This window comes from Blennius ocellaris (genome assembly GCF_963422515.1).
Source record: "Blennius ocellaris genome assembly, chromosome: 20".
Classification (NCBI taxonomy): Eukaryota; Metazoa; Chordata; class Actinopteri; order Blenniiformes; family Blenniidae; genus Blennius; species Blennius ocellaris.
Genome location: NC_137669.1, coordinates 64,492 through 77,104, shown reverse-complemented (window position 1 = coordinate 77,104; position 12,613 = coordinate 64,492). Strand labels below are relative to the sequence as shown.

At 42.7% G+C, this 12,613-nt stretch overlaps 1 protein-coding gene across 1 annotated transcript in view; it reads right to left on the bottom strand.

The window, feature by feature from the left end:
* The window catches only part of LOC308144624 (uncharacterized protein), a 109,243-nt gene that overhangs the window by 45,897 nt on the left and 50,733 nt on the right, over positions 1 to 12,613 (bottom strand). The window contains exons 9-11 of the mRNA XM_080515791.1: positions 11,576 to 11,698; positions 9,773 to 9,916; positions 3,385 to 3,504 (exon numbers count right to left, since the gene is read on the bottom strand). Of these exons, the coding sequence (XP_080371917.1) occupies positions 3,385 to 3,504; positions 9,773 to 9,916; positions 11,576 to 11,698 (387 nt within the window). The remainder of the gene's footprint in view (positions 1 to 3,384; positions 3,505 to 9,772; positions 9,917 to 11,575; positions 11,699 to 12,613) is intronic.

Here is a 12,613-nt window from a genome sequence, read left to right as displayed (position 1 = left end):
GACAACAATCACGAGTCTATCCTCAAAACGTTCCTCACTGTTGGGTTCTTTGACGCGGCACCAGTGTGCAGATGCTCTGAATCCGCCAGTTTTTAATGGGCTCCAAGGTGGAAAGATTGTTTAATCCCTCCTGCAGAGACTGCTGGAGGCTATTTAGCCTGTTGCTGGGCGTGCTCTCTCCCCTCCCTCCTCTTCATCACTTGTAAACAAACATGGCCGCCCTGCAGGGGTTTGACTCCCCGTCAGTATTCTAGTTTGACCCTCCATGTCAGTAGTTTAGAGTTGAGACTCTCCTGATAGCGCCTGATGCCTCATCAGTCCGTGTGGGAGGCGGCTTCTCCCATTTTCTTCACCTTTATAGTGTTTTCTTCTCTGCACACGTCTGTGTGGTTTCATCACACATTCAAGCAACAGCGCCCTCCTGTGGCTCGGCAGACTGACTACATGGTTGTCCCTGTGTCCTCTGCTGCAGTGGAGACACTCTGTCTTTCTTTACGGATTAGGTGTCGTCACCTGAAACGTTGTCGTGTAAACAGGGCCTATGTCATTCATAGCAACATAGCATGATGCTAATGTGGCCGAGGTATGATGTCATTTATGACCCGATACCAATAAGTCCATGTCGGGTATCACTGATATTATGCTTCATAGATAAACCTCCTGTGGAGGGAATGCTGCATTTACGTGGTAAGAAAAGAGACCCAAAGATAGCTTCAACACGCTAACAGATGATTTAAAACTTTCACGTTGCTTTGGTGGATGTCCTGAAAAATGACAACGCATCGCTGCGCCTGGAAGTAAACAAACTCAAAATATTGAGGGCAAATCTACAACATGAGTCAATACAAGCTCAAAACCTGAGAAGCCAAAAGAAAGTTATGAGACAACGGAGCCTCTGGGGAAGGCTTTTTTCACAGCACATCAAAAGATGAAAGACTGCGAGGTCCAGGGGGTCCGGCCGGCAGGGCCTCATTGCCTGGGCTCACGTCATGACGGGGGAAATCCCGGAATCGTCCTATTGTGGCCAAGCGTCTGGATTCCAGGCACAAGACATCATCATGGGGAAAGCCAGGGAGCTCCCTGGGGGACCAGTCCCCCCGAGATCACAGGGAGACGGAGGCTCGTCCAGCCGGTGTTGGCCGAGGCCGGAGCCGCGGGACGGAACACTCAACTGTTCGTCCACGGTGAACTTTGTCACAACTACAAAATACCTGGCTGGCTTACCAGGGGAGAACATGCTGCTGAACTGTGGTAAACATGGTCGCAAACCCATGATGTCATCAGAGCGACCTCACATCTCAAACTTTTATGCGACTTTTTTCTCTACCTCTGAATGTTTTCACCTCCATTCTGAACCATCAGACGCTCGCGAAGCAACCCACTCCTCTCATGTCCCCATTCTGTCCTTTATGTCCCCATTCTGTCCTTTATGTCCCCATTCTGTCCTTTATGTCCCCATTCTGTCCTTTATGTCACCATTCTGTCCTTTATGTCACCATTCTGTCCTTCATGTCCCTATTCTGTCCTTAATGTCCCCATTCTGTCCTTTATGTCCCCATTCTGTCCTTTATGTCCCCATTCTGTCCTTCATGTCCCCATTCTGTCCTTTATGTCACCATTCTGTCCTTCATGTCCCTATTCTGTCCTTTATGTCCCCATTCTGTCCTTCATGTCCTTTATGTCACCATTCTGTCCTTTATGTCACCATTCTGTCCTTCATGTCCCTATTCTGTCCTTTATGTCCCCATTCTGTCCTTCATGTCCCTATTCTGTCCTTTATGTCACCATTCTGTCCTTTATGTCCCCATTCTGTCCTTCATGTCCCTATTCTGTCCTTCATGTCCCCATTCTGTCCTTTATGTCACCATTCTGTCCTTCATGTCCCCATTCTGTCCTTCATGTCCCCATTATGTCCTTTATGTCCCCATTCTGTCCTTCATGTCCCCATTCTGTCCTTTATGTCCTCATTCTGTCCTTCATGTCCCCATTCTGTCCTTTATGTCACCATTCTGTCCTTCATGTCCCCATTCTGTCCTTTATGTCACCATTCTGTCCTTCATGTCCCCATTCTGTCCTTTATGTCCCCATTCTGTCCTTCATGTCCCCATTCTGTCCTTTATGTCCCCATTCTGTCCTTCATGTCCCCATTATGTCCTTTATGTCCCCATTCTGTCCTCTATGTCCCTATTCTGTCCTTTATGTCCCCATTCTGTCCTTCATGTCCCCATTCTGTCCTTTATGTCCCCATTCTGTCCTTCATGTCCCTATTCTGTCCTTTATGTCCCCATTCTGTCCTTCATGTCCCCATTCTGTCCTTTATGTCCCCATTCTGTCCTTCATGTCCCCATTCTGTCCTTTATGTCCCCATTCTGTCCTTTATGTCCCTATTCTGTCCTTTATGTCCCCATTCTGTCCTTCATGTCCCCATTCTGTCCTTTATGTCCCCATTCTGTCCTTCATGTCCCTATTCTGTCCTTTATGTCCCCATTCTGTCCTTCATGTCCCCATTCTGTCCTTTATGTCCCCATTCTGTCCTTCATGTCCCCATTTGCATGCAGACACACATTAAAACACACACACATTAAAACACACACATTAAAACACACACACATTAAAACACACACACACTCTTTCTTGGTGTTGCTGTTCAGTAGACTAGATCATGTTAGACGACGGTTGTTACTTGATTGTGGTGATTTAATAAATAATTTCAGAATTATTGATGAATTAATACATTTGTGTAAATAAACACCTTTTAGGTGAATTGATGGATTCTTGGTAATTATTGTGTATTTATTGTTGACAATTCACTGGTTTGTAACAGTCTGTGCTCTAATCTCACTCCTTCCTGTTTTTTAAGATTATTATATTTACACAGAAATATTAACTAGCTTAATAACCTTTTTTATGTATGAGATTTTGGTATTAGCTATTACAAGTTTAGCTGGTGGTGCCCCGATTTTATTATGATTTGATAATCAATTTATTCAAATTAATAATTTTTCATTAATAAATTATGTTTGATAATTTATTAACTTTTAAGTGATTACTTAAGTACTCTAGGAGTCGTTAATGAGCAAATGACTGTTTGCTTCCATTAGTAATTTACATTTTTCATAAATTACTTTCAGTAATCTGTTACTTTCAGTAATCTATTACTTACAGTCATTTTAATGCTAATGTCAACCATAAATCCCAACACACACACACACACACACACACACACACACACACACACACACTCACAATGTAAACAGCACTTGTTTCTTGTTTATGTTTGTCGATGGTCTTCGTTATGTCTGGTATTGTTTGTCTGCACGAGTTAAGAAAATTAAAAGCAGAGTGTGTGTGTGTGTGTGTGTGTGTGTGTGTGTGTGTGTGTACCTGTCCCTGCACCGTAGACGATGGCGTACTTATCCACCGCTGCCAGCGCCGGACGCCACAGTAACAACGCTGACGAGTCGGAAAGGTTGACGGCTCGCAGGTCTGTGGGCGGATCAGGACCTGAGGCCAGGAGGGACCAGGAGGGACCAGGAGGGACCAGGAGGGACCAGGAGGGAGCAGGAAGGACCAGGAAGGACCAGGAGGGACCAGCAGGGACCAGGAAGGACCAGGAGGGACCAGGAGGGACCAGGAAGGACCAGTAGGGACCAGGAGGGACCAGGAAGGACCAGGAGGGACCAGGAAGGACCAGGAGGGACCAGTAGGGACCAGGAAGGACCAGGAAGGACCAGTAGGGACCAGGAGGGACCAGGAAGGACCAGGAGGGACCAGGAAGTAAGAAAATGTGTAAATACCAATGTTTTCACACTGATGCACTTCCTTTAGGAAGTCTCCTAACACCTTTCCTTAACTCCTTTAGGAAGCCTCCTAACACCTTTCATTAACTCCTTTAGGAAGTCTCCTAACACCTTTCATTAACTCCTTTAGGAAGTCTCCTAACACCTTTCATTAACTCCTTTAGGAAGTCTCCTAACACCTTTCATTAACTCCTTTAGGAAGTCTCCTAACACCTTTCATTAACTCCTTTAGGAAGCCTCCTAACACCTTTCATTAACTCCTTTAGGAAGCCTCCTAACACCTTTCATTAACTCCTTTAGGAAGTCTCCTAACACCTTTCATTAACTCCTTTAGGAAGTCTCCTAACACCTTTCATTAACTCCTTTAGGAAGCCTCCTAACACCTTTCCTTAACTCCTTTAGGAAGCCTCCTAACACCTTTCATTAACTCCTTTAGGAAGCCTCCTAACACCTTTCCTTAACTCCTTTAGGAAGCCTCCTAACACCTTTCATTAACTCCTTTAGGAAGTCTCCTAACACCTTTCATTAACTCCTTTAGGAAGTCTCCTAACACCTTTCATTAACTCCTTTAGGAAGTCTCCTAACACCTTTCATTAACTCCTTTAGGAAGTCTCCTAACACCTTTCATTAACTCCTTTAGGAAGCCTCCTAACACCTTTCCTTAACTCCTTTAGGAAGTCTCCTAACACCTTTCATTAACTCCTTTAGGAAGTCTCCTAACACCTTTCATTAACTCCTTTAGGAAGTCTCCTAACACCTTTCATTAACTCCTTTAGGAAGTCTCCTAACACCTTTCATTAACTCCTTTAGGAAGTCTCCTAACACCTTTCATTAACTCCTTTAGGAAGCCTCCTAACACCTTTCCTTAACTCCTTTAGGAAGTCTCCTAACACCTTTCATTAACTCCTTTAGGAAGTCTCCTAACACCTTTCATTAACTCCTTTAGGAAGTCTCCTAACACCTTTCATTAACTCCTTTAGGAAGCCTCCTAACACCTTTCATTAACTCCTTTAGGAAGCCTCCTAACACCTTTCACTAACTACTTAAGGAAGTCTCCTAACACCTTTCATTAACTCCTTTAGGAAGCCTCCTAACACCTTTCATTAACTCCTTTAGGAAGCCTCCTAACACCTTTCACTAACTACTTAAGGAAGTCTCCTAACACCTTTCATCAACTCCTTTAGGAAGTCTCCTAACACCTTTCATTAACTCCTTTAGGAAGTCTCCTAACACCTTTCATTAACTCCTTTAGGAAGTCTCCTAACACCTTTCATTAACTCCTTTAGGAAGCCTCCTAACACCTTTCCTTAACTCCTTTAGGAAGTCTCCTAACACCTTTCATTAACTCCTTTAGGAAGTCTCCTAACACCTTTCATTAACTCCTTTAGGAAGTCTCCTAACACCTTTCATTAACTCCTTTAGGAAGCCTCCTAACACCTTTCATTAACTCCTTTAGGAAGCCTCCTAACACCTTTCACTAACTACTTAAGGAAGTCTCCTAACACCTTTCATTAACTCCTTTAGGAAGCCTCCTAACACCTTTCATTAACTCCTTTAGGAAGTCTCCTAACACCTTTCATTAACTCCTTTAGGAAGCCTCCTAACACCTTTCATTAACTCCTTTAGGAAGCCTCCTAACACCTTTCACTAACTCCTTTAGGAAGTCTCCTAACACCTTTCATTAACTCCTTTAGGAAGTCTCCTAACACCTTTCATTAACTCCTTTAGGAAGCCTCCTAACACCTTTCATTAACTCCTTTAGGAAGCCTCCTAACACCTTTCATTAACTCCTTTAGGAAGTCTCCTAACACCTTTCATTAACTCCTTTAGGAAGCCTCCTAACACCTTTCATTAACTCCTTTAGGAAGTCTCCTAACACCTTTCATTAACTCCTTTAGGAAGCCTCCTAACACCTTTCCTGAGCTCCTTTAGGAAGCCTCCTAACACCTTTCATTAACTCCTTTAGGAAGCCTCCTAACACCTTTCCTTAACTCCTTTAGGAAGTCTCCTAACACCTTTCATTAGCTCCTTTAGGAAGCCTCCTAACACCTTTCATTAACTCCTTTAGGAAGCCTCCTAGCACCTTTCCTTAACTCCTTTAGGAAGCCTCCTAGCACCTTTCCTTAACTCCTTTAGGAAGCCTCCTAACACCTTTCCTTAACTCCTTTAGGAAGCCTCCTAACACCTTTCATTAACTCCTTTAGGAAGTCTCCTAACACCTTTCATTAACTCCTTTAGGAAGTCTCCTAACACCTTTCATTAACTCCTTTAGGAAGTCTCCTAACACCTTTCATTAACTCCTTTAGGAAGCCTCCTAACACCTTTCCTTAACTCCTTTAGGAAGTCTCCTAACACCTTTCATTAACTCCTTTAGGAAGTCTCCTAACACCTTTCATTAACTCCTTTAGGAAGTCTCCTAACACCTTTCATTAACTCCTTTAGGAAGCCTCCTAACACCTTTCATTAACTCCTTTAGGAAGCCTCCTAACACCTTTCACTAACTACTTAAGGAAGTCTCCTAACACCTTTCATTAACTCCTTTAGGAAGCCTCCTAACACCTTTCATTAACTCCTTTAGGAAGCCTCCTAACACCTTTCACTAACTACTTAAGGAAGTCTCCTAACACCTTTCATCAACTCCTTTATGAAGTCTCCTAACACCTTTCATTAACTCCTTTAGGAAGTCTCCTAACACCTTTCATTAACTCCTTTAGGAAGTCTCCTAACACCTTTCATTAACTCCTTTAGGAAGCCTCCTAACACCTTTCCTTAACTCCTTTAGGAAGTCTCCTAACACCTTTCATTAACTCCTTTAGGAAGTCTCCTAACACCTTTCATTAACTCCTTTAGGAAGTCTCCTAACACCTTTCATTAACTCCTTTAGGAAGCCTCCTAACACCTTTCATTAACTCCTTTAGGAAGCCTCCTAACACCTTTCACTAACTACTTAAGGAAGTCTCCTAACACCTTTCATTAACTCCTTTAGGAAGCCTCCTAACACCTTTCATTAACTCCTTTAGGAAGTCTCCTAACACCTTTCATTAACTCCTTTAGGAAGCCTCCTAACACCTTTCATTAACTCCTTTAGGAAGCCTCCTAACACCTTTCACTAACTCCTTTAGGAAGTCTCCTAACACCTTTCATTAACTCCTTTAGGAAGCCTCCTAACACCTTTCATTAACTCCTTTAGGAAGTCTCCTAACACCTTTCATTAACTCCTTTAGGAAGCCTCCTAACACCTTTCATTAACTCCTTTAGGAAGCCTCCTAACACCTTTCATTAACTCCTTTAGGAAGTCTCCTAACACCTTTCATTAACTCCTTTAGGAAGCCTCCTAACACCTTTCATTAACTCCTTTAGGAAGTCTCCTAACACCTTTCATTAACTCCTTTAGGAAGCCTCCTAACACCTTTCCTGAGCTCCTTTAGGAAGCCTCCTAACACCTTTCATTAACTCCTTTAGGAAGCCTCCTAACACCTTTCCTTAACTCCTTTAGGAAGTCTCCTAACACCTTTCATTAGCTCCTTTAGGAAGCCTCCTAACACCTTTCATTAACTCCTTTAGGAAGCCTCCTAGCACCTTTCCTTAACTCCTTTAGGAAGCCTCCTAGCACCTTTCCTTAACTCCTTTAGGAAGCCTCCTAACACCTTTCCTTAACTCCTTTAGGAAGTCTCCTAGCACCTTTCCTAACTCCTTTCGGAAGCCTCCTAACACCTTTCATTAACTCCTTTAGGAAGACTCCTAGCACCTTTCCTTAACTCCTTTAGGAAGCCTCCTAACACCTTTCCTTAACTCCGTTAGGAAGCCTCCTAACACCTTTCATTAGCTCCTTTAGGAAGCCTCCTAACACCTTTCACTAACTCCTTTAGGAAGCCTCCTAACACCTTTCATTAACTCCTTTAGGAAGCCTCCTAACACCTTTCATTTACTCCTTTAGGAAGTCTCCTAACACCTTTCATTAGCTCCTTTAGGAAGCCTCCTAACACCTTTCATTAACTCCTTTAGGAAGCCTCCTAACACCTTTCATTAACTCCTTTAGGAAGCCTCCTAGCACCTTTCCTTAACTCCTTTAGGAAGCCTCCTAGCACCTTTCCTTAACTCCTTTAGGAAGCCTCCTAACACCTTTCCTTAACTCCTTTAGGAAGCCTCCTAACACCTTTCCTTAACTCCTTTAGGAAGTCTCCTAGCACCTTTCCTAACTCCTTTCGGAAGCCTCCTAACACCTTTCATTAACTCCTTTAGGAAGCCTCCTAGCACCTTTCCTTAACTCCTTTAGGAAGCCTCCTAACACCTTTCCTTAACTCCGTTAGGAAGCCTCCTAACACCTTTCCTTAACTCCGTTAGGAAGCCTCCAAACACCTTTCCTTAACTCCTTTAGAAGCCTCCTAACACCTTTCCTTAACTCCTTTAGGAAGCCTCCTAGCACCTTTCCTTAACTCCTTTAGGAAGCCTCCAAACACCTTTCCTTAACTCCTTTAGGAAGCCTCTTAACACCTTTCCTTAACTCCTTTAGGAAGCCTCCTAACACCTTTCCTTAACTCCTTTAGGAAGTCTCCTAACACCTTTCACTAACTACTTAAGGAAGTCTCCTAACACCTTTCCTTAACTCCTTTAGGAAGCCTCCTAACACCTTTCCTTAACTCCTTTAGGAAGTCTCCTAGCACCTTTCCTAACTCCTTTCGGAAGCCTCCTAACACCTTTCATTAACTCCTTTAGGAAGCCTCCTAGCACCTTTCCTTAACTCCTTTAGGAAGCCTCCTAACACCTTTCCTTAACTCCGTTAGGAAGCCTCCTAACACCTTTCCTTAACTCCGTTAGGAAGCCTCCAAACACCTTTCCTTAACTCCTTTAGAAGCCTCCTAACACCTTTCCTTAACTCCTTTAGGAAGCCTCCTAGCACCTTTCCTTAACTCCTTTAGGAAGCCTCCAAACACCTTTCCTTAACTCCTTTAGGAAGCCTCCTAACACCTTTCCATAGCTCCTTTAGGAAGCTTCCTAACACCTTTCCTTAACTCCTTTAGGAAGCCTCCTAACACCTTTCCTTTACTCCTTTAGGAAGCCTCCTAACACCTTTCCTTAGCTCCTTTAGGAAGCTTCCTAACACCTTTCCTTAACCCCGTGATGTCACCCAGGGTTCAGGTAAAGTCCATAGACGAGGAGAAAGGAGCGACATTCCAGATGTACCCATAGATTGTTCCAGATGCTCCAGCTGCTGCAGATGTTAAACTGAACATGAGACTTGAAGTAAACACACACCGATGAGGCCGGCGGGAGCTTTGGTTTACTTGACATCTACTTTACTCTACTCACCTTTATTTTACTCTCCTTTATTGCACTTTCTAAAAGAAAAACAAACTCTGGAAGTTCATTTCACCCACTATTATCTCCCTGTTGTATCATCGTCATTAAAGTTACTTCTTTCACAAGTAATGGAGTCATTTTATTGGATAACTACACAGAAAGTACCACATTTTCTGGTGAAGCTAATACGATTTTTTGTACCTTATTGAAGTTATCAGTTACTTCTTTAGGTATTACTCTCTAAATGAATGCAAACAAAGTAACTAATTACCTGGTGGAATCACTTTGTGTTGTTTTGTACTCAATTGAAGTTACTATTTATTTCTTTAAAAGGTAAAGAAGGGACTACTTACTATAAATCATTGTTGACTTGGAGAAGTAACTTCCATTTTACTGAGGTGTGGATTACAATTAATAGTTCATCCTAAATTATTAGTAAAGTCATTCTGCTAGTTATGACAAACAAAGAAACTCATTTCCTGTTGGAATTATTATCGTGTTGCTCAGGACATGATTACAGTTACTGATTACTTGCTTTATTACTGCAAAGTAACTAAATACCTGGTGAGGCTTCACTAACTAAACTGAGTGAGTAATTGTATTATAGTAATCAGTTACTTCCCCATTAAGTTTTTGAAAGACTTTGAAGGACTGTGACATCATGGACTCACGTGTCATGACGAAGTCGTTGATGGCGAGGCTCTCGTCCAGGCCGAGTGTCGAGACGACGGCCACTTCGTACGAAGAACCAGGAGCGAGTCGAGACAGTTCCAGAGACGAGTCCGCCGAGTCCAGAGAGACCGAGACCGGCTCACCTGCACCAGAACACCACCTGCCATTATCCACCGCCAAGGGTTCCTCAAACCAACGGCCAACATACTGCTCTATAATCTGGATTAGAGGAGGAAGATGCTCTATAATCTGGATTAGAGGAGGAAGATGCTCTATAATCTGGATTAGAGGAGGAAGATGCTCTATAATCTGGATTAGAGGAGGAAGATGCTCTATAATCTGGATTAGAGGAGGAAGATGCTCTTTAATCTGGATTAGAGGAGGAAGATGCTCTTTAATCTGGATTAGAGGAGGAAAATGCTCTATAATCTGATGTTAGAGGAGGAAGATGCTCTATAATCTGGATTAGAGGAGGAAGATGCTCTTTAATCTGGATTAGAGGAGGAAAATGCTCTATAATCTGATGTTAGAGGAGGAAGATGCTCTATAATCTGGATTAGAGGAGGAAGATGCTCTATAATCTGGATTAGAGGAGGAAGATGCTCTATAATCTGGATTAGAGGAGGAAGATGCTCTATAATCTGGATTAGAGGAGGAAGATGCTCTTTAATCTGGATTAGAGGAGGAAGATGCTCTTTAATCTGGATTAGAGGAGGAAAATGCTCTATAATCTGATGTTAGAGGAGGAAGATGCTCTATAATCTGGATTAGAGGAGGAAGATGCTCTTTAATCTGGATTAGAGGAGGAAAATGCTCTATAATCTGATGTTAGAGGAGGAAGATGCTCTATAATCTGGATTAGAGGAGGAAGATGCTCTATAATCTGGATTAGAGGAGGAAGATGCTCTATAATCTAGACTGGAGGAGGAAGATGCTCTTTAATCTGGATTAGAGGAGGAAAATGCTCTATAATCTGGATTAGAGGAGAAAGATGCTCTAGAATCTGGATTAGAGGAGGAAGATGCTCTATAATCTGGATGTTAGAGGAGGAAGATGCTCTTTAATCTGGATTAGAGGAGGAATATGCTCTATAATCTGATGTTAGTAGGAAAAGGCTCTATAATCTGGATTAGAGGAGGAAGATGCTCTATAATCTGGATTAGAGGAGGAAGATGCTCTATAATCTGGATTAGAGGAGGAAGATGCTCTTTAATCTGGATTAGAGGAGGAAAATGCTCTATAATCTGGATTAGAGGAGAAAGATGCTCTATAATCTGGATTAGAGGAGGAAGATGCTCTATAATCTGGATGTTAGAGGAGGAAGATGCTCTTTAATCTGGATTAGAGGAGGAATATGCTCTATAATCTGATGTTAGTAGGAAAAGGCTCTATAATCTGGATTAGAGGAGGAAGATTCTCTCTAATCTGATGTTAGAGGAGGAAGATGCTCTATAATCTGATGTTAGGAGGAAGATGCTCTATAATCTGGCAAACCTCGGAATGGATTAAGCTTTACATCGTGTGTTTAAGAGGTCAATCCACTAGATTATATGAGACTAATAGAAAGAATTTTAATGAAAAGAATTAACTGCCAGTCACTATTAGATTTACTATTCCAACATGCATGTGGTCAATTTAAAACATAAATAATCCTGTAATTACAGTAATTACCACATTCAGGTGTGAATAAAATGACCATGAAACCGTCCAGTCATTAACATTATGAATCGATGTTACATCGTCTCATTGCTCCGCCTTTCAGCAATCTACCGATCATCTGACAGGGAATATTTCTTCCTCACCTTCGTCTGCGTGAGTGTAGGTGACCTTGAACCCACTGACGGGACTGTTGGGTTTGGTCCACGACACCGTCAGGGAGTTTTCTGTCACTTTGCTGAACTCGATGTTGGTCGGAGGCTCGGGGCCTGAAGAAGACCAGGAGTTCAGGTGACGACCAGGAAACACAGCGAGGAGCAGAGACACAGAGCAAACATGAAGACAGAGAAGCATCGGACAGAGAGGTGACGATGGACACGTTCGGATTTATTCATCCACACGTTTGCTATTCGTGCTCCAGTGTGTATATATGTGCAGAGCAGACATATATACAGTATACAGTCATATACAGACAGTGTGGAGACGATGATCCTGGCAGCAGCAGACAAACACTGGTCACAGTTTAACAAGCCGCTCAGTCCTGCAAATCAAAGCGTGGCGGGAATCAAAGAGACAGAAAAACATGAATAATAAACACCAAACATTCAGATAATTAACTAACGGCGAGAGTTGGAAGGAGAACATCACAGTGTTTGTGTAGTTGGAGAGTTGAAACAGTAAAGATCATCAGTCTGGAAACGTGTGACGTGTACCTGCAGTTCCTCTTTGAGTCCAGTATGAGGTGTTAACTTCTTCACCTGGATTCTCAGGGGTCTGGCCTTGGGCCGTTCCCATGACAACCATTTCAAACTAGAAAACGTTCCTAGGTTTTTGTTTTGTGTCTGTTTACACGATCACCGAGCATGGCGTCACTGAAAATGCTCGACTCCATCTGTGTGTAAAAGGGCAAAGACAAGACTGTTGGGAAATGGTCAGGCTCTGTTGCCGGGGAGACGGGGCCAATTGTTCTCTGGTGCACGTGTGTGGTTTCAGTACCAAGACAACCAACAGAAACAACTATTGAACCAACATGGAGACGACGTCGTTTTCACTGTTTCGGCCATTTCCATGGAAACTGACATTGTTTCCAGAAAGTTGCTGTGTAAACGCCAAATTTTTCTAAAACGAAAGCACAAAAACAATGTTTTCACCAGAACCGTCATTGCCCTGGTGAAAACATTGAA